We start from the raw sequence: 20662 nt of genomic DNA, 5'->3' as shown, positions 1-20662 counted from the left end.
AAAATAAATTTTAGTGTATGCAAATATTCAAAAGAAAGAGAGGTCTGCTGTTGCGCAGAGAAACAGAGCAGAGGAGCAGAGGAGAGAGAAAAAAATTAACGTCCGTTTCTGTAGAATTAACAGAAGGGACTTGATTGATGCAAATTTTACTACGTTTGAACCAAATTGACACTTTTAAACCAAGTTTGGACGTAATTGAAACTTTTTTAAAATGGTGGACTAACTTGACATGTTGCAGCCAAACTGGGGACAAAGCAAGCAATTAAACCAATATAATATGCTATATAGTGCATTAGAGAAGAAATTTAAAAAGAATTTTCTGAAAAGCATATAATATTTACATTTATTTTAACAAACTTGTATGAACTTCTGTCTACTATAAAAATAATTTAGAAATAAACATTTTCAGCCATCACTTTTTTTTCTACATTTTTTCTTTCTTTCTGTTGTTTAGAAATTCTAGAATTCCAACATAGCATTTTGCCTTATAAAGTTAATAATAATAAAAAAAAAAGTATGTTTTTGTTTCCCTCCCCAGTTTCCCCCAAAAACATTGTAACAGTTGAAAGTGGTATTTGGGCCGGGTTGGGTTAAACCAAATATGGGTTGTGCTCAGTTCTAATAATCGCAGGCAGTGCAATCCTGGAACGACCTTAACCACATTCATTCATATTCATTCATAGTTATAAATAATTTCAAATCAATCAGAAGGTGTCGGTTTTGAAAAGATTAAACAATCTTTTTCTCTTCTCTTCCTTCTCCTTCCATGGCATCTCAGGCTAGCCTTCTCCTTCAAAAGCAGCTCAAAGGTATAGTTTTTCTCTCTCGTATTTTTTCCATTTCCTTTTTGCGAATCCCCGCGCAATAATAGCACCCTGTTTGGCGTCGATTCTCCGCGATGTTCTGATTGCCCTTTCCTCGCAGATCTTTGCAAAAACCCCGTCGACGGCTTCTCCGCCGGTTTGGTCGACGAAAGCAACATTTTTGAATGGAGTGTCACCATAATTGGACCACCTGATACTCTATAGTAAGCAATCCCCTTTTGATTTTTGTATTATGCCCCTAGATTTTGAGACTCTCCCACGCAATCCTTTCTTGATTTTCCATACCATGTTTGGATTTTTGGGTTCTGCTGTGTCTTTCCTTTGGGGTTTGGATACCGGGCCGAAGATCGCCTTTTTAATCGTTTATTTTGATTCCTGCTTGAACAGTTTTCTTGGTTTATGGACTTGGTTTCTTGCTACCTTAATCGCGAGAATTCATTGCGGTTGTTGTTGTTTCTTTAATGTTGAATTGTTTTTATTCCTCTTAAGCTGATGTTTTTATCTCCTTTCTAAATTACTGTTTATGCTGTTTACTACTGGGTTTTGTCTTAGTCGAGTTCGTTTGATTGCACCACCAAATGTTCTTTTGATGTCATTGTTTTGCTTTCCCTTCGTCGGTGTTAGATTTCTACTAACGTTTCCTTGTTGTGAATTGGTTGGACTTCTTACAGCGAGGGAGGCTTTTTTAATGCTATTATGAGTTTTCCATCCAATTACCCAAATAGTCCACCGTCAGTGAAGTTCACCTCAGAGATATGGCATCCCAATGGTTAGTTTAATTTCTTTACCTTTTCTTTTTAAATTTTTATTTTTCCTTGATTCATACCACATGAAAGCCGTTCAATTTGCAGTATATCCTGATGGCCGGGTTTGCATATCGATTCTTCATCCTCCTGGTGAGGATCCAAATGGTTATGAGCTTGCAAGTGAACGATGGACACCTGTTCATACAGTATGTCAAAATATAAACTACTCATCTTTTTTACAACATTGGCTTGTCTTGAATATTGATGACTGACACCATTTTATCTTGAATACATCCAAATCCAGCATCCTCTGGTTTAATGTCATACTTGAAACTTAAAACACTAAATTAAGTGTGTAAACACGTTCCAGATTCCCAACAGCTGGTAAGATGCAAAGCGATTGTGTTTTTCTGCTTGGGGTGTGCCCATGTGCATATCATTATGCCTATTGCTGAGGAGTCTGCATATCAATGCTTTACTGCATCGTTGGCATTGCAGTAAAAGGCTGTTTAAGTACTTGTCATAAAATGGAGCTCTTCATACGTCTTTCCTCCCCACTATTCAACTTCCTTCCCCATTTTGAAAGAAGAGAAGGAGATGACATTAACACCTTTAATCAATTGTCAAATAAAGTGCAGCATGAAGATTCTGAAAGGATAATTTTTCTAAGCTTTCATTCCATTGATAGAGAATCCATCTGCTAAAAATTCCAATATAACACTCTTAATATCGGGATTCAGTGTAGTATTAAGATTAAGGGAGACACTAGGAGTATTTTGTTAGTAGGACGGGTGGTAATAGAATATTACAGTCATAAGGATTTATTAATGGAAGGTTATCTTGAATAATGCGAAATCTCTTTGAAGCAACTTTGGATTCGAAGGAAACAAGTACCATGAAATATTTGAAGTAGAAGTTTGAGTTTTATGTGGGGAAATTGAGATGTATAGATCTAGTACAACACGTCATGCGTATTTTCTTAAATTTGCTAATGGGGGAAGCGAAGGAAAAAATAAAGTTGCATCTAGCAAGGGCTTTAGTAGAAATGAACAACACCCGGATGATTGATGAGAAGAATCCGGAGCTTACAAATGAAGGATCGAGTCCTGCATTGGGAAGTGGAAGCATAAATTTTCCATCTTCCAGAAAAATATTGGTGGAAACGGTATCTCAGATGAGTGAGCTTCTCTAGCATGTTTTAATCAGAAATAGGGGTCTTACAACTGACAAATACTTTGGACATAATGCATCTTTTTGAAATAGGGGTGGTGTGGTGGGTTCAGAAGGTGAGAAGAGGGGTGTGCTTTTGATGTTATGAAAAATATGGGTCTGGAAATATTTGTAAAATTCAACCGTATAAGGTGTTGCTGCTGGAGATAGAAGTAGAAGAGCTCAACATGGCAAAGTTTGAATGCTTTGAGGAACATTTGGAAGGAAATAACTCCCGGGCAAATATCCTTGCACCATATGATGGGTCTTACCACTAAAAGATCTTTGAAGTTATTGGGAATGGTGAAATAAAGGTTAATTGTTGAACCTCACAGTTTTCATATATATGAAGTTTAAGCAGGAGATGGTAATAGATGGTGTGTTATTACCATTCAATATTATATATTTTTACTTTATCAATTGGTTTTCTATCAATTTGGCCTGACCTGCTCAGTCAAAAGGAGTCAATTCTTTTGACCAGCGAATGGACAGATCATGATGCATGTGACTGGCTAGAGCTTATTGAGGCTTTTTAATTTTTGTCATCACAATTTAATCATTTACCCAAAGAACAATATTTGGGTAAGCATTGGGTTGAACATATGGGTGGTGAAATGGTATTAACAGTTTCAAACTCTTTTGTTGGAGTTACACCTTCATGTTTATCATTAATCTCGGTTGAATATAGAGTAAAAGGATCACTAGTTGTTTGAGTGTTTCAAGTTTGGGATGGCTTGAAGGAATATGAAATGAAAGACTAAGATTGAGTCAAGATCTTTTACGCTTATTATATCAAACAAAACAACTAAATGGTTGTAAAGATGTCAAATGTTAAATGTGTCAGAACTTCTTAATAACTTTGTTGGAGATCCTTTCGAAATGGTATTGCTTTTTGTTGACCACTAGCAAATTTATATATTGTCACCCATGAAGTTTTAAGTTTTTAAAGTAAGATGTATTAATATTGAAATATATTTTATCTTGCAGGTAGAGAGTATAGTCTTGAGTATCATATCAATGCTTTCCAGCCCAAATGATGAATCTCCTGCAAATGTTGAAGCCGCAGTAAGTTTGACCATGCGTTACTTATTTACTAGATTGTTTTACAGCAACCCACTTGTCTTTACCGTCATATGGTTTGTATCCAAGAAAAGATGTTACTGTGAATTTCATTAGATGGTGCCGAAGTATAGTTACTTGGTATAATAATAGATTGTCTATTATAGTTAGTTATTTCTATATTATTATGGACTGTAAATCAATTGCCTTAGGTTACTTGTGATCTTGTACATGCTTTAATTATTTCAGTAGGTATTCATCATGACGTCAAGTTATGATGAATGTTCTCCAAGATACTTCATCTTGATTGCTAGTTAGTGTAAGTGGTGAGATGCCAGGCTAGAATGTTAAATAGGATATACTCCTTCTCCAATTATTAAGAAGAAATGAACAAAAAAAGTTTCCTTCTCTAAATAACTAACACCAAACCACCGACCCTTTTATCTGTCTACCTCAAGCAATGGGGTTAGCGACCATATGCGCCTAAATGGGTTTTCTATCCGTCTTATAATTTTCAGTTAGCGGTGAAATTCTTCCTTATTTTCTTCAATAGGTGTGCTATTCCAACTCACCCCCAAGGCATTTCATTCCTAATCGTATATTGTATAGCAGTGTCTATCCGACGATAGCTACATTCTCATCTTTGTTACATTGTGTTTATTCTCTTGTTGACTTTAACCCAAGATTTAGTATCACACAACATCGTAAACCTTTACCTTAAGCCGAAGCAGTGCTTTTTTAGTCACATCTTGCACGTAGATTGTTTCTTCCACCTTCTGTTTCTCCATTGTTTTGTATACTTAACCCGCCATGTTTAAACTGTGTACCTTGTGACAAGGTGTGATCTCCAATCCACTAGTTGCTGAATACATTGTCTAAATGTTAAGATTTAATGTTGGTAGTCATCCCTTTAATTGTCTTGATCTGAGAAAAATTCTGAACCGTTTTGTATGATGGATGGACGTAAGATATTTAAACTATGTAACTCGTGCAAAGCATGGTCTCCATTTTCTTATTAAGTGCAGTGGCTAAATATGGTCCAAGAAAAATCCTTAATCTTTTTCTTAAGACCTGTGAAGCATAGAAGCGAATAAAATCTGTGTTTCTCATAGTATAGTATGCAATGGTTATGGTTTCCACATTAATAACGAGGACCCGCGACAATTTTTTTTTTCTAAGATGTCAATTTCAATCAATTTCCATATTTGGTTTTATATTTATCCTGATGTGATGGTTTTCTTGATGTCCTTTTTAACTATAAACGGTAGCACGTATTGTATATGATTCTGTAATCGTTTTTGTTCTGGGGATTTCACATTACCATTGCCAATATCTTTACTAGTTGAAATGCTTTGTGTGGGGCGACAAAATACTTTGTTTTTGGTTTTACTTCCTGTTGAGTTTGTTGTGACCTGTATGATATGGCATTGCAGAAGGAGTGGAGAGATAGGAGAGATGATTTCAAGAAAAAGGTGAGCCGATGTGTAAGGAAGTCACAAGAAATGCTGTGATTTGTGGGCGACCCCTCATACTGCTTTTTGTGAACTGGAGGACATATAATGTGTAATGGATTGGTTCACCTGTTACTGTTGCTGCGTATAAAAATGGCATTGGAACTTGTCCACATTCCTCCTTTCTTCAGTCCCCATGTCTGTGCATGGCCATTTGTCCTAACTTGGAAAACAAACTGTATTCTAAGTGCTTTGGCCGGTCTTTTGACTTCATTGGAAATTTACTTTGTTCATTTGCAGAAGCTTATATTTGGATTTCAAATCTAAAAAAGGGTTTATATTTCAGTTTAGGTTCTGTTTCTCCCTATTGTGATTGTCCCCATTTTGCACTGGCCACTACCAGGCCCTCAAGAAGTTCAGTTCTATTTGCTTGATTGATAATACATGAGTAGCGAAGGAAGTGCTTTTAATGCTGAAAATTCTTCCTATTCTTGTTAAGTTATTGTGTACTCTCAAACTAGAAATACGTAATTTTAAAACCTTGGTATGGTTCATCAAGAAACTAGTCATACCTTCTTCCATCTATAGTTTAAGGGTCGAACGTAGTGTGATTTGTACAAGCAGACGGAATTCAATGAAGAAGCTACTATTATATACATACTCCAAATTATGGACCATAAATCGTTAGCATTGTCTAGTAGTAATTCAAGAATCCTCTTAATCGGTATCAAACCACAAATAACAACAAAGAAAAAGTCATAAAACTAACAATGATCGTTACTACTCGAGACTTTCCCTTCGAGCGAGGGAGATACTATTAGCTTTTTCAAATCGATTTCCCATTTCCTGTGGTTTGTTGGGGATTAAGGAAGAGAACTAACCCAATATGGATGTTAAAGAAATCATAAATGAACATTTGTAATACATTCAACAATGTTACCCATTAAATGTTATAAAATGTCTTGCAGACTGGCTTATGATACGCTGGATTAAATTAATTAGCGTAAATTTGAAGGATGAAATTGATGAAAATCCATAAACAGTAAGTGCAGAAAGTCTTATGAATAAAATTTCTGTGAGTTGAACCATTTAAGTGAGAAAAATCCATTTATTTCATGGTTTAGTTGACAGCAAGTTTATTCGTCAGTGACTGAAATACGCATACAAAACTAACGTAAAAAGCATAATATTTCCCAAGTTTCTTCGAGGTCCACCTAAACATAGAGAAAAGAATCATTTGGGTGGTTTGACATGGCTTCCCATTCTAACAACGTTGCCGTCAATATCTCTGACGTACCCAACCTTCTGGCCCCACTCCTTTCCCTCCGGCTCCCTCACAGCCACCGCTCCATTCTCCACCGCACGCTGATCCATTCCATCCAAAAATCCATCAAGACAACCAAACAAACGCATAATGTATATGAATTAACCAACCAATAATTAACAACATATGCATATGTTACCTTAAAAGCAGCATCTACGTCGGAGTAAACAAAACAAACCTCCATGGGTGGTCTTTCTCCACCAGATCCAGAGCTGTGAACCGCACCGGTCAGATTATCGGTCTCGTGCTGGTGAATCGGAGTGAAAGCGATAGTTGTGCTCCCCGTTTCCAACTCTCCCCATCTAAATTCAAATTAATTAAATAAACTCTGCCTCAAATTCCTAACTTAATTCTCGATATGAAGATAATCACATATATTTAACCTGTGAGACTCGTCTAAGCGACGAACTTCATAGCCGAAGGCTTTGGCATAGAAAACCACCGAGGCGGCTACGTCTTTCACGTAGATCACCACGTACCCAAAAACCGGTTTCTGATTCGTCGCCATTGTTACTGTTTGATATGTGATCGATCTCGGTTCAGCTTCCTCCTCGCACTCGTAGTTTTATTCTTCCAATCTCGTGAGTCAATTTTCATGCACGTTGTCACGTTACACTAAAATTTATCGAAGAACATCAAATTTTCAGATCAGAAATTTTGGTGAGTAATGTATAAACCAGTATAAATGGATTATTTTGTATATCCAATATTATGGAAATATTGTAAATTTTTATGATTGATTTGTGTGTTCATAACTATTGTAAACATATTAAATTTAATAATGATTTAAAATATTGTGAAATGCTTGAGTGCAATAATAAGTTACATCTATATGCTATTATAAATATATCATAAGCAGTTTTACACACAGCTCAGATATTTTACTTGTATATTTTTAATGAACAATTTTTTAACTGAAATACCCGCTTGATTTAATGTATTCTTTATTTTTGGATATAGTGATATAAAGGGCATATATCAAATTAATAAGAAATAAAAACTATAAAATAATAAAAATTGTCGTATACATTTTTGTATATATTGTTTAAACTACATTTATGCTCCAGAAAAAGCCTCCATTTACATGCCATTTAAATACATTTTAGAGTTTCATTTAGTTTAACATTAAAATCAATTTAACAGACTCCCACAAGTAACGTTTCGAAAAATATAGCATATAGTGGGCAACAATAAAAGACACTGTAGATAACTAAAATTAAAAAAAAAATAAAATTGAGATACTCATATATAGATGTTGAAAGATAAAATGATCGAGACAATCAAAATTGTGTTGTCACTAGTAAAAAATAGAACTCAATAATAAAGCATGCCACCAATAACAAGGATAGTGGATGATATAATTTTTTTTCAAAAGAATATTAGACTCTATATACATGGTGAATAGAGTGAAAACCATCTAGATTAATCTCCCTTTTATGTTAAATATATATATATATAAATATTATATTTATAATAAAATAAATATAGATTAAACTCAAAATATAAATAAATAATAATAAAAAATTAACTAAAAATAAAAAATATATATTTAACAAAATTAAATAAAAAATAAAAATATAATTAAAAATTCAAAAACAAATAAAATTTTTAAGTTTTTAAGTTAAGCCAGAACGTGAAATTACTGAGTCTACTGTGTTAAAGTTTCACTTTGTAGTACCGAAAAGGTAGATGGTTCTTTTGAGAATTTAAGAGTGTTTTGGGCCATTTCAAATATGAGGTGTCAAATGGCCTAAAAACTTGTCATGTAAGATATCCAACTATAATTATATTATTAGTTTAAGTTATTGTGACATTTAGAAGAGTGTTGTATTTATAATAGGAGTTTAGGGTGAAAATTTGCATGCATTCTTATCTCCATATAATTTTTCATTACACATCAAATATTAAATCAAATTGAAAAACTATTATAATTAATTATATCTGAATATTTAATTTCTTAAAGCAACTACACCACTTAAATATATTATTCTTTTAATAGTTTTACTCTAATATTTTTTATTCCACTTAAACAGTATTTATGCAAAATTCAACGATCATATGATTCACGCTGCCTTTTGCTTGTCTGATGTCCAAAGATGAAAATTGTTGAATAACAGATGGACGAACTGTGACGTCTCATTGAACACATCTCCACCGTCCACGTAGCCACCCAACGTTTGAGAATTAGATTCAGTTCCTCACTCTCCATACCAACGATCTTCCACTGCGACGAAAGCAAATCGGAAAGTTAACTAACGAAGGTCCGTTCGGTGAAAATCGGCGACGAACGAAGATCAACAATAAAAATTCATTACATTACTTTCACTGTCTTTCCTAATCTCCCAACCTTTACACTTGCACATTTCTTTCAGGTCAATCTTCATCTCTTTCGGATCGAATTGACAATTATTCTTGCTTCTAGTGTTTTTATCATATTCTTTGTCTCGATTATTACTAGCGTCGTTGTATGTTCACACATCGTGTTGTTTCTAATTTTAATTTCATTCTTTATGTTTTCTTGACTTCGCTAATTGCAACGGTAATCCACATTATTTCAATTGAGGCTACTGGATTTGTCCTTCATCTTTAACGTTTCTTTTTTGGTGATACGTTTGATATTTTTATTTTAACAAGTTTTGCAGATTTATTTTGGTGTATTGGATTTGTGTTGAGTTTCATTGCGGCTATGTAGATGTAGGCTTGCAGCTTGTAATAAAAACCGTGCAATAATTTCTTGTTCTCCTTTTCTATTTAGTGATGAGAATATTGGGACTGGAATGTTCCAGTGTGACTGATAGATTTCACTTTGAAGATATTTTACTTGATATTGAGGTGCAAATGTCTTCAAAGTGAAATCTACAGGCTCTAGTTGAATATAAAAAAAATTCTATAAATATTTATAAGGAAAATAAGAAGGAAAAAAATGAGTTAATCTTCTCTATAAATATAAACTCACGAGTTTAACTTCTATATAGGATGCAGAGAATCATATACAGATAACTAAGATGCGTACGTTGGTTTTAGTTCATATAGAAATTTAATGTATCTTTCTTCTAATTTTCTTCTTTTACAAGTGTTTAAAAAGAGTTTATACAAACAAAACGTAATTGTTGCATCCAAAACTGAAGATACTCTTATGTTTTACTGTTTGCTAGGGAAACTGACATGCCTTCAGTTTACATGGGGGGTACGGTGGATAATTCTACCTCGAGCATGGGAACTAATTCTAAACAAAGCAGTGTTGTAGCTGGGAAAAATACATACAAAAACCTTCTGGTTGCATCACGGCCTAAAGGCTTTGCACGGAGAAATTATGAACAACTTGTGTCATTCACCCATGGTGACTTTGGAAGCAGTTTTGTGGGTCGTGCCACTTTTTTTTTACTCAAAGTTGCTGCCTTAGAGACCGTGAGGAGGTTCTCCAAGAGTAAATGCCCGTGTGTATGGCGAGGCCTGCAGGGTCTACAAATCCTTGTCTATCCACCTTTCAAATGGATTCAGAGGTGGGCACCCTTCAGGGGTTTGGTGAAGAGCATGCAGGTTTGTGATTATTAATTTCTGAAGGGTTCATCAAAGTTATCATTGAATGTAATTTTAAAGCGGTGGAATATAATAGTTCAGGAAAATCATTACTCTAAATATGAATTAGCTTGGAACATCATTTTTAAGTTTTATAAATTGGTCGACGTAATCTGTATTTGTATGATTCTAAGAGATCTTAGTTTGGGATTTGAGAATACAGTTTATTAGTGGCTTCAATGTATCATTTTCATATGGAAAGTTTCTCAAAGATAATTTTCTTCCCCCTCATTTTTGTTTTGTATAAAAAAAAGATCGGTATTGCTTCTATAGAGACTATGGATATGGATCTTCTAAGAGCTTTTCATGCTTTTAGTATTGTGTCATCATTAGCAATTATAAGATGTATGTTCGATATTTCCCTTGCCCTCCATTACTATTAAGATGAAGGAGGGCCTAATTAAGGAATGTTCTCTTTTTTGTTTGCTTTTCTTTTTTACCTCTTCTACTAATATCCATGTTTAGCTATATTTATGAAACAGATAGCTAATGAATTTTTCTATTACCAGGTACTATCAAGACCACTTTTAGTTCTTTCGATTGCAACAGTCTTTACCGATCAACCACAATGTAGTGATGGAACCTCAGATTGTATTGTTGATTCTCCTGATTCTGAGGTATCTGCCGAACTATCTCCTGCACAGCCTATCTCGAATACAAGGTATATGATTAGAAGCTTCATGATGTGTAGGTTAGCATCCAAGTTATGACTGACCTTTCTGCCCATAATGCTAGAGTAGTTGTAATGTAGAATTCTCCGAAGTTAATCTGCTTTAAAGGTGATAAAGTTGCTGATATAAATTTAGCTTCACAAATAACTGATAAACGACAGCTAAAGAAAGGTGTCGGACTCATCGTACATTCTAATGTCATTTGGATAGTTTGTTAATGGTAATAGGATCAGTGACCAGTGGTTATCATTATATTTGCCAGTTCCGAGAGTTGTTTGTTGGGATGTGAAAACATTATTCTGCAGTTCACTAAATAATTGTTTTAGTGTGAGGTACTAGTGCAGTAGTTTGAGCACCATTAAGAGTAATGTCATTTGGATAGTTTGTTAGTTGTAATAGGATCAGTGACCAGTGGTTATCATTATATTTACCAGGTTCCGAGAGTTGTTTGTTGGGATGTGAAAACATTATTCTGCAGTTCATTAAATGATTGTTTTAGTGCGAGGTACTAGTGCAGTAGTATGAGCACCATTAAGAGTCTTGTTAAAAAGTGGACTTTAAGCTTAATTTAAGCCCACAAAAATATCATTAGGATAGGCTCTAACCTTGTTTTGATACCATGGTAAGAAGTGGACTTTAAGCTTAACTTAAGCCCACAAAATATCATTAGGATAGGCTCTAACCTTGTTTTGATACCATGGTAAGAAGTGGACTTTAAGCTTAACTTAACCCCATAAAACCAGCTTGTAAGATTAGGTCTGCACCCACTTATATATTATAAATTGGTCTTATCTTTAGTCGATATGAGACTTCCAACAAGTCTAACTATGCCTTCTTACGCCATGGGCCTGTTTGAGTAAATTGTCTCCATAAGAATTTCTTAAAGAGAAATATATGAAGCAAAATGAAATTAGTTTTTCCATTAACTAATATTAACTTATGCATGAGTTAATTTGTAGAAGTTTTCTCATACTTCTCTAAAAGATTATTTTTAACTCATACATAAGTTAAATTTAGCTTGTGGGGATATTTATTTCACGTTTTCTTGTTTTCTTTTCCTGAAAGTGTTTATGGGAAAATTTATCCAAGTAGACTGAATATCATTTCGAAAACTAAGTACACTTTTACTTCTGTTTCATTTCGTGTTTTTATTTTCCGTTTTCTTTTTTAATTTACAAATTTGTCACATTTTTTAAATTCATTTCCCGTATGGAAAGATTTATGCAGAAACAGTGAAAACAGATTTATTTATTTATTTTTCTGTTTCCTATACTATTCTTGCAAAATTTCTCTTACCTAGAATTTTCAAAGATAATTTCAACATGAAAACCATGCAGTCTGATTTAGTCGTGTTTTGCTTTGGACAACTCCGGTTAGACAAAATTGTGTTCACACAACCACAAGCTGATAGACCTTATAAAATAAGAATTTTTTTTTTTTTTGTTGTTATTTACATATGATGTTTGGGGCTAATCCTTGGAAGTGTTTCCTGAAGTTTGTTGCATTAAAATTGTGTCCGTATCTTGTATTACTCTTGTTTCAACATAAATGATTTTCTAAGTTCACTGCACTGTGCTTCTACTAATATGTAGGGGATGTGACTAGTATGAGAACTATTTTTATGAGAGTGAGGAGAGAAAATATTAGCCATACAACTATATATGGATGGTAATGGTTAAAGGTTACTTAAAGTCATATAGCTACTTAAAATAATTTACTTGACTTTTCTATTTTAATCATTACATTTTATTATAACATCTAATGAACAATATCTTCCCCTCACTCATAAAGTTTTGCCTCTCATTTGTTATTTCTCAGTGGCTTTTTATGTTAAAATAAAAAGTATTGGCTGAGAGGCCTCTGATATATTTCTCAGAAAGTAATGTAGGATATTGATGTTATTGAGCCAAACATGTGAAGGACTGTCCCCAAATCAGCTCTTTCAATGTTTCACACGCCATACATATGAATCTCCTACGCAATTACTTTGTTCTGTTACTAAGTCTTGAGGTGATAATGCTTCTAAATGTCCCCTTTTTTTTGCAGGTTGTTTTTATGTGTTTTTTTTTTTTTTTTTTTTCAGGATAAATATGAAATTATTATTTGGAGCTTTCCATGTCTATAATTCTCCCGTGCAAGTTTCTTTACTCTTACAGATATTTTTCTTTCCTTTTGCAGTCATTCTGAGATAGATCCTGAAGTTTTAGAATATGAAAACTGGTTGACTCTACTTAATCAAGAGTTGGAAAATCAAGGGATTAGTTTGCCAGAAAGGTATAGATGTTTTCTGTTATGTATATAAATACACCATTCCAATAAAAAAAAAAATACTTAGATATGATTCTCACAGAATTCCATTTCAAAACTAGGCTATTTGTTGTTCCTGCAATGACAGTTCTTTTGAAGTTTACATTGATATCTACCGTTTTCTACTGTTTTTTTTAAAGAAGTGGCACAAGATATAAATAATTTATCAGCAATTCAACAGTTGTCTTTTGTTTCTTTTCACTAAACTAAACCTGTATGAAATACTAGGAGTGCTAGCAGTACACTCTACTATTGATTAAATTTTTTTCAAAACTGAAAAATCATGAGAGATTGAATCAGATGTGAAATGCACCAGCTTCATAATTTTATTGTTATGCAATAGTTAACAGTATAGTAATAGATCCAGCTATTGTATTTCTTGGGACAAGTTCTGAAGTCCTGGCTAGCGCAGCCTTATTAGATAGCAATAGCATATTTACATGCATATTTCTTGGTTTCTCCTGTTGCAGCGGACCATGATTTAGTGGTGTTTATGCAGAATCAATGATGATGAGCTCCACAGATTTTACGCAGCTTCTAATAATGACTTTTCATGCTTCCTTGCCTCAATCAAGAAGACAATACGGTGGCGGGAGAGTTATAGATTTTTTTCAGGAGAAGAGCTGGAAACTTGGTCAAATATGGTGTTCTGGCATGGATTTGATATTTTGCACAGACCTTGCCTCGTTGTAAGGCTTGGGATAGCTTGTCGCTCTTTGGCGTCTGAAAATAGACTTCAGTTTGCTCAGGCAATTAGTATGTTTTTTTCCTTTAAACATGTAGTATCTCTGTCTCTAGCCATTTGTTTCTGTATTTGCTCTATTGGTTTCATGCTTTAGGTTAATCTTAATCAGTGGTTGTACTACAGTATCACAGGTAGAATATGGAGTCTTGCACTTGGTAGATGCAAACAACCCTCAAATTGCAGTATTGGTGGACTGTGAAGGGTTATCTCCGTTGAGAATTCCCATGAAAGTGATGAGAACTTGTTCATCCCTTCTGCAAGATTACTTTCCCAATCGACTTGGTTGTTTGTTTGTCATCCGACTACCAGCATTTGTTCGTGTTATTGCCCAGACTTTTATTCAGGTAAACTTTCCTTTCCATTTATTTATTAGGCTAAAATAGCAAACTAGCAGTCGTGAAGGTGGTCATGAAGTTGGTGCTATTTTAGTGTATGCATGGCATGGTTTGCTCGACTAAATGCAATTTCATTTATCATCATAGCTTCTCAAATCTGGATACAGATTCTCAATTTCTTCTTTCTTACAAAAATACGACTGTAAATAATTTTTTCTTTATTTAAATGAACTAATTTAAGACTTCGAATCTAGGTTCTGAAGCCAACAACTAAGAAGAAGTTAAAATTAGGGGGAGAGATATATTGGAAAGAACTTTTTGACAATTTTCCGACACCACCATCATATCTTGGAGGAAGATGCACTTGCATGAGATGTTCTAAAATTGGCAACTGGGATATGCTGCAACCTCATTCAACTGGGACAAACATAATTGATAGAGAGCAGGATATCAGTGACAATGGGGGATTGCCATCACTGCCATCTAATGAATTAGATGCCCGCCAAGTCAGTAATTCTGACCAGCTTTTGAGAAAGGCCGTCATAAGTTTTCTCGTATTTTGGGTTTTCATAGCTCTTGGTGCTGGAATTTACGATCCTGGTAGTCTTCATTTAGCCCCATAACCCAAGCTGGCCAAATTAGTTTTGTTTCCCTAGTTCAATAAATTTTTAGAGGATACCTCTAGTTTGAATGTGTTTCTGAATTTGGATCTGCCGTTATCCAAAGCTCCGAACAGTAACAGTTCACTGTTTCAGATTCTTTAGACAGTAGATCTCCGGTTATTGCTTGAAGAGCTACATTGTAAAATCTTTATTTTTTTAATTTCATAGATTTTGTTTGATCCTCTATATTCAATGTTATAATGGTGAATGCAGGTGGGATATTGACAACACTCACATCAAAATAAATTTAGACACAACTATAAATTCGTTTGAGTGATATTCATATTTATAGTAGAAAAACTTTGAAAATCTATTCTAACTTAAATTGTATTTAAACATGTCTTGGGTAAACATTAACTCATGTCATAATTTGTCATCTTCATTGTTAATAAATGACTCTAATTCCAACTCAATCAATAATAAATAAACTTTTATATATATATATATATATATATGACGTGAGATTTTTAAAATATTATTCTGACTCGAGATTACATATCATATATGGAATTAGACAATAATAGATTATCCGATAATGGGTGAAACAATAGATTTAACATATATTAAATCATGTCATAATTTGCCATCTTCATTGTTAATAAATGACTCTAATTCCAACTCAATCAATAATAAAAAGACTTATATATATATATATATATATATATATATATATATTTTTATATTTGATGTGAGATTTTTAAAATATTATTCTTATATTGACTCGAGATTACATATCATATATGGAATTAGACAATAATAGATTATCCGATAATGGGTGAAACAATAGATTCAACATATATTAAATTTTACTAAGATAGATATAATATTATATTAAGAAATATTTTAAGTCTAATTTAATTTTTCAAAACTTGTAAAGTGAAGTTTGCACTCATTTATATTAGTGTTGTCAAAATGAATCACTCGGTACTCTATGTAACCCACCACAAGGTTTGACTCTGTCTAAACCACCACAAGGTTTGACACTTATGAGTAAGTTCAACCTGACTCGCTAACAATCCTAAAAAAATTCGAACACTCGTCCAACCTACCACGTGTAAGTGAGTTAAACAGGTTGACTCAGTTACAAATATTTTTTTATAATAGTAATATAAGTTAAAAAATTAGGTGGCTTAGTGAACTAACTTGACTCATCTCATATTCTATTCGAATGAGTCAGACTTTTTAATGATTTTGACTTGAAATTGGTTCGTAAATTCTTTTAAATTCAATTTAATTCAAGGTTGGGATGACTTTGATTGACTTACATATTTAAACGTACTTTATATACTGTGAATTAGTATCACTAATGGATATAAAAATTTTAACGATATTAATTATATTATTAAATTAAAAAATATACATATCAATTATCATCATATATATATATATATATATATATATATATATATATATATATCAATATCAATTTAAATATAATTATAATGTTATAAGATATATAGTATTACTCATTTAATAAAAATAGTTGTATTATTATTAAATAACTGTTTTTTAAATTATACCTTTAAGAAAGCTGATGACATAATGATGAAGTGAAAACAAATATGAATAGAGATAAAAACTTTTGAGGGGCCTACAAATATTTTTAAACCTATAAATAACTTTTACGAATTATTATTTTACTTTAAGGAGATCGTATATCACATTATTTCTAACTAACTCTTATACGATTTGTTATAAAGTAAGCTTCATCTTTTTATAATTTTTTAACTAACTCTTAACAAATTATTTTAATTTAATATTAATATAGACATATTGATATTAAAAAAATATTTTTTATTCTTGAATCTAAGATTTAATAAAAGGTCTATATTTTAAAAAGATTTTCTTCTGAAACCAAAATTCAAATTCAATACGCTCTTGACATGTTATGAATTTCTTTTAGACTCACAGTTGAGTAAAAATAATTAACGTTGTTCATCAGACTTTATAATCATTAAAAAAAACAAAAAAGTATGTTAATATATTTTTGAAAGATAAATTAAATTTTCTAATCAATTACTATTATTTTATTGTCTATTATTTAACTATATATAAGAAAACAATAAATATATGTACGACAGTGTTACAAATGGATAAGATACTTGACTCCATTAGTTTCAGTTTACGTAGAGAAGAAAAATTTAAGTTTATAATAAACAAATTTCCAAATTTCAAACTTATCTTCAATGATGAACTTTATCATATTTTGGTAAACCATCAAGGAACTTGTCACATTTCTTTTTATAATTTTAACTTTTGTCTTTACGTGAGTGTTGAAATATCTCATTCAAAATTTCAAATTTAAAACATCACTTAACCATCTCAGTATGCTATTTCTTTTCTAAAAATAATTACACCTATAACACACAATCGACCATGTCACAACATAAACATCATATTTTTTTATTCCTGACTCGATTTAAATAAAATAAATGTTAATTTATTATTCATCACACTTTAATTATATCTAAATGTAGTGTGCTGATAAAAGATAAGAATTTAATCAGAAATAATTTTAGAATTTAGAAACATTTTTAAACATACTATTTAAAAGTTACAAAACACTACCTTTGGTTTTTGCTCAACAAATAAATGATTGTCCAACAACTAAACTAAAAATTAATTATGAAAAACATACAAAATTTAAAAGAGCATTTTAAACCAATTTTACCCATTTGCAACACTTCACATATTGATCACCACAACATGCAACATATCCCATCTAACTTATTTAACTTATAATAATATAATTCAAAACATCCTTCTAGTGTATGTTTTTAGTTCAAGCACTATAGACACTCATCCACATTATTATATTTTTATCGCCATATTATTCTATATTACTATCCATTTAGAGTTTCACATCCACAATTATACAAATTTACCATTTTCACTTTAAAAATAAATATAAAAAATAAAAGTTATAACTAATACTACTTTATTATTTTTCTAAAAAAATTGTTTTCTAATGAATATTATATTAGCTTTTATGTTGGTGGTTATAATTGAGATGAAATCTCCAATTTAGAGACTCATCTTTCACATCAACGTTGACATATAAAGCGTTGGTTTAAGTGCATATACATTATACGCATCACTACGAAAGCGTCACTATTAGTTTTTTTTTTCCAATAAATTCATTGCCAATTTATTTTTCAACTGATCTTTTACCAAATTATTTATATAAATATACTTATTTATTATAGTATATGAGACTTAAACTCATCGACAATCAGATCTCGAAAATAAGTTATGATGATGATAATAGAATAATGGATTGAAATTCGACTCTCCGATAATTTATTTCTGACCTTCATAATAAAGAAATTTCATTTTGATATAATTTTACTACTAGATTGATTTGAGGAATTTTAAAAAACTATCGAGAAAAACATTTATCTGATTTTCACTCTAATATATGAAAGGTTGATTTTAGATAATAAACTACCAAAATAACCATCATTTATAAAAAAAGATTTTTTAATGTAACTATTTTAAAAATATTAATTAATATTTCTTATTTTATTTTATTTTTTAAAGTACATCCCATGATATTAGAGGAGTGAATTCCCTTGTTAAACACTTTGTTAATTGTATTTCTCCCACTTATTTGTTGGAATGATGCGAAAATTAAATACAATTAAAGACGTAGTTGAAAATGATAGTTAATGTCATCGTCCTTCAAGGAAACGTGTATTTTTATTAAGCACGGTCACTTAATATAAATAACATTAACTTTATACTAGCTTAAGTTTTAACAAGTATTACTTAATTTTATTTATTTAAATTAAGTATATTGTAAAAATAGTATTAATTTAAACTTATATAATGAAAACATAGTCATTAAAATATAACTTATGAAAAAAATATATTATTAAATAAGGTAAAAATAATTTATATGAGAGTATTGTTTTATATATAAAATACATAGTATTATAGTATAATAAGTATAGTATTCTATAATCATCTAATCATCCATAACCTACATGATTAATTATAGGTTGGATGGTTAAGCATAGGTTGACAAATATGCCAATGAGTCTAGTTGGTCAAGCATTAGCTTAGCAGACGGGTTAACGAGTCCAAACAGTTAAGCACCGGCTCGACAAACAGACTAATAAGTCGGATGGTCAAGCGCAAGCTCAATGGACAAGTTAGTGAGTCTAGATGGTCAAACACCAACTTAGTGAGCAAGCCAGTAAATTCAAATGGTTAAGCATTGGCTCCACAAGTAAGCTAATGAACCTGAACAATCTTCAAACATATCGGACAATCATGTACCAGACCAAATGGTCAACCACTAGCTCAACAAGTAGGCCACTGAGCCTGAGCAGTCACCCATCAGATCGTCCAACCTTGTATCAAACTGATCAGACTAAACAAGTCTAAGGAAGATCAACCCTAAAATCAATTAATTTAAGGTCAAAGAATGATTACTCATGTTTGGGCCATAATTAGACTAGAATTAATTAAAAGCTCACAACGGAACTTATAGATAAATGTTTGAGGTAAGAAGGTAAGTAATACTCATTAATAACATCACTTAGTGCTATATTAATAAAAAAATTATATGATTTTAATATCAGAGTACATTATGAAAGTATCATAAATTAGTTTTGGACAAAGGAAAAACAATTTCGGATCCTAAATGAGCACGTTACAAATAGAATAATTGACCTTAAATCCAAATTCAAAACAAGTATTATATATATACATTATTATTTATAATTACATTATTATTTAATTATAATTAGAATTTTGTCTCCAAAGGTTTTAAAATATTAATGCATATTATTTAAGAGATTACATAGTTTAATAATAGCACATATAACATCATATCTAAGTGTTGTCTTGCTTTTATAAACATGTATTTCATGACAATTTAAACTTTTATTAAAATATAATAATTTCAATAAATCACTTAGAAACCAATGAGACATACCCATTTTGGTAACTATAATTCCTCCTTTTAATCACTTTTTATTCTCGTTTAAAAGGTCATATTTATTAATTTTAAAATCCGTGATGCTAAAGGATACATAGTTATATTAAATTATTTAAAGTTTATACATTTTTCACATGAAGAGTACATTTCTAAATAATTGTTAAAATAGTTTATAGTTTATTATAATACATTTGAGATATAAAGAGTACATTTTCTTTATTGGATTTATTTTGTTTCAGCTACTTTTATTGCATTTATTTACTTTTATTGTATATCGTACACAATTATTTATAATGATTACAAAATTCTGCAATATAAAAGAGATTAATGGTAAAAGAGAAACATTTAAACTTAAAATTAGAATTAATGACTTGTGACATATTAAGAATAGGAATAAACGCAAATCATATGAAAATCAACACCTACTAATGACATTAAATATCAAAAATTAATCAGCTTATCATTTACTATCAATAATCACCGTAACTCTTTTATTATATTTTATTAAATAATAATTTATCTATTTTATTACTTTTTTCATATAAATGAAAACTATTTTTTCATTTTATTTTTTAAACTAATTATTTAATAAAATCAATTACCAACACTATATTATAATATCAATTTCATTTATTATATTTAAAACTGAAACTATTGACATATTAATTAAATTTACTACTTAATTATTGTAATAATAATAATTACAACAACACAACATAATTTTCATCATATATCTCTACGTTAAAATTTCACTATTTCATTATTTTTATATAAAAAATAAAAATAATTATTAACAAAAAAATAT

At 31.3% G+C, this 20662-nt stretch overlaps 3 protein-coding genes across 3 annotated transcripts; 2 read left to right on the top strand and 1 right to left on the bottom strand.

Annotated features, from left to right (window-relative positions):
• The first annotated feature begins 649 nt into the window (after positions 1 to 649).
• LOC124842176 (ubiquitin-conjugating enzyme E2 7-like) lies at positions 650 to 5639 on the top strand. Its single transcript, XM_047318607.2, has 6 exons — positions 650 to 809; positions 925 to 1027; positions 1496 to 1593; positions 1676 to 1776; positions 3767 to 3844; positions 5272 to 5639. The coding sequence occupies exons 1-6, from the start codon at positions 767 to 769 to the stop codon at positions 5347 to 5349; spliced, it is 501 nt and encodes a 166-aa protein (XP_047174563.1). The 5' UTR covers positions 650 to 766; the 3' UTR covers positions 5350 to 5639.
• Positions 5640 to 6377: 738 nt separating this feature from the next.
• Positions 6378 to 7234, bottom strand: DSI-1VOC (dessication-induced 1VOC superfamily protein). The gene is made up of 3 exons (XM_047318647.2): positions 6997 to 7234; positions 6753 to 6915; positions 6378 to 6654 (listed from the first exon to the last, which is right to left on the bottom strand). The coding sequence occupies exons 1-3, from the start codon at positions 7119 to 7121 to the stop codon at positions 6523 to 6525; spliced, it is 420 nt and encodes a 139-aa protein (XP_047174603.1). The 5' UTR covers positions 7122 to 7234; the 3' UTR covers positions 6378 to 6522.
• A 1465-nt stretch (positions 7235 to 8699) lies between these two features.
• LOC124842191 (sec14 cytosolic factor-like) lies at positions 8700 to 15098 on the top strand. Its single transcript, XM_047318624.2, has 7 exons — positions 8700 to 8985; positions 9769 to 10153; positions 10702 to 10853; positions 13042 to 13137; positions 13670 to 13926; positions 14039 to 14259; positions 14505 to 15098. The coding sequence occupies exons 2-7, from the start codon at positions 9779 to 9781 to the stop codon at positions 14871 to 14873; spliced, it is 1470 nt and encodes a 489-aa protein (XP_047174580.1). The 5' UTR covers positions 8700 to 8985; positions 9769 to 9778; the 3' UTR covers positions 14874 to 15098.
• The last annotated feature ends 5564 nt before the right edge of the window (positions 15099 to 20662 follow it).

Source organism: Vigna umbellata, chromosome 3, assembly GCF_029865625.1.
Source record: "Vigna umbellata cultivar VRB3 chromosome 3, Vumbellata_1.0, whole genome shotgun sequence".
NCBI lineage: Eukaryota > Viridiplantae > Streptophyta > Magnoliopsida > Fabales > Fabaceae > Vigna > Vigna umbellata.
The sequence above is the reverse complement of the archived record's forward strand: the minus strand, read 5'-3'. Positions and strand labels throughout refer to the sequence as shown.

Coding starts and splice junctions, on each gene's coding strand:
- LOC124842176 (XM_047318607.2), top strand. CDS start 767: ATGGCATCTCAGGCTAGCCTTCTCCTTCAAAAGCAGCTCAAAG. Junction 1,028..1,495: donor GGACCACCTGATACTCTATA/GTAAGCAATCCC, acceptor GACTTCTTACAG/CGAGGGAGGCTTTTTTAATG. Junction 1,594..1,675: donor AGAGATATGGCATCCCAATG/GTTAGTTTAATT, acceptor TTCAATTTGCAG/TATATCCTGATGGCCGGGTT.
- DSI-1VOC (XM_047318647.2), bottom strand. CDS start 7,121: ATGGCGACGAATCAGAAACCGGTTTTTGGGTACGTGGTGATCTACGTG. Junction 6,916..6,996: donor CGCTTAGACGAGTCTCACAG/GTTAAATATATG, acceptor ATTTGAATTTAG/ATGGGGAGAGTTGGAAACGG. Junction 6,655..6,752: donor ACGTAGATGCTGCTTTTAAG/GTAACATATGCA, acceptor GGAATGGATCAG/CGTGCGGTGGAGAATGGAGC.
- LOC124842191 (XM_047318624.2), top strand. CDS start 9,779: ATGCCTTCAGTTTACATGGGGGGTACGGTGGATAATTCTACCTCGAGC. Junction 10,854..13,041: donor CAGCCTATCTCGAATACAAG/GTATATGATTAG, acceptor TTCCTTTTGCAG/TCATTCTGAGATAGATCCTG. Junction 13,138..13,669: donor GGGATTAGTTTGCCAGAAAG/GTATAGATGTTT, acceptor GTGTTTATGCAG/AATCAATGATGATGAGCTCC.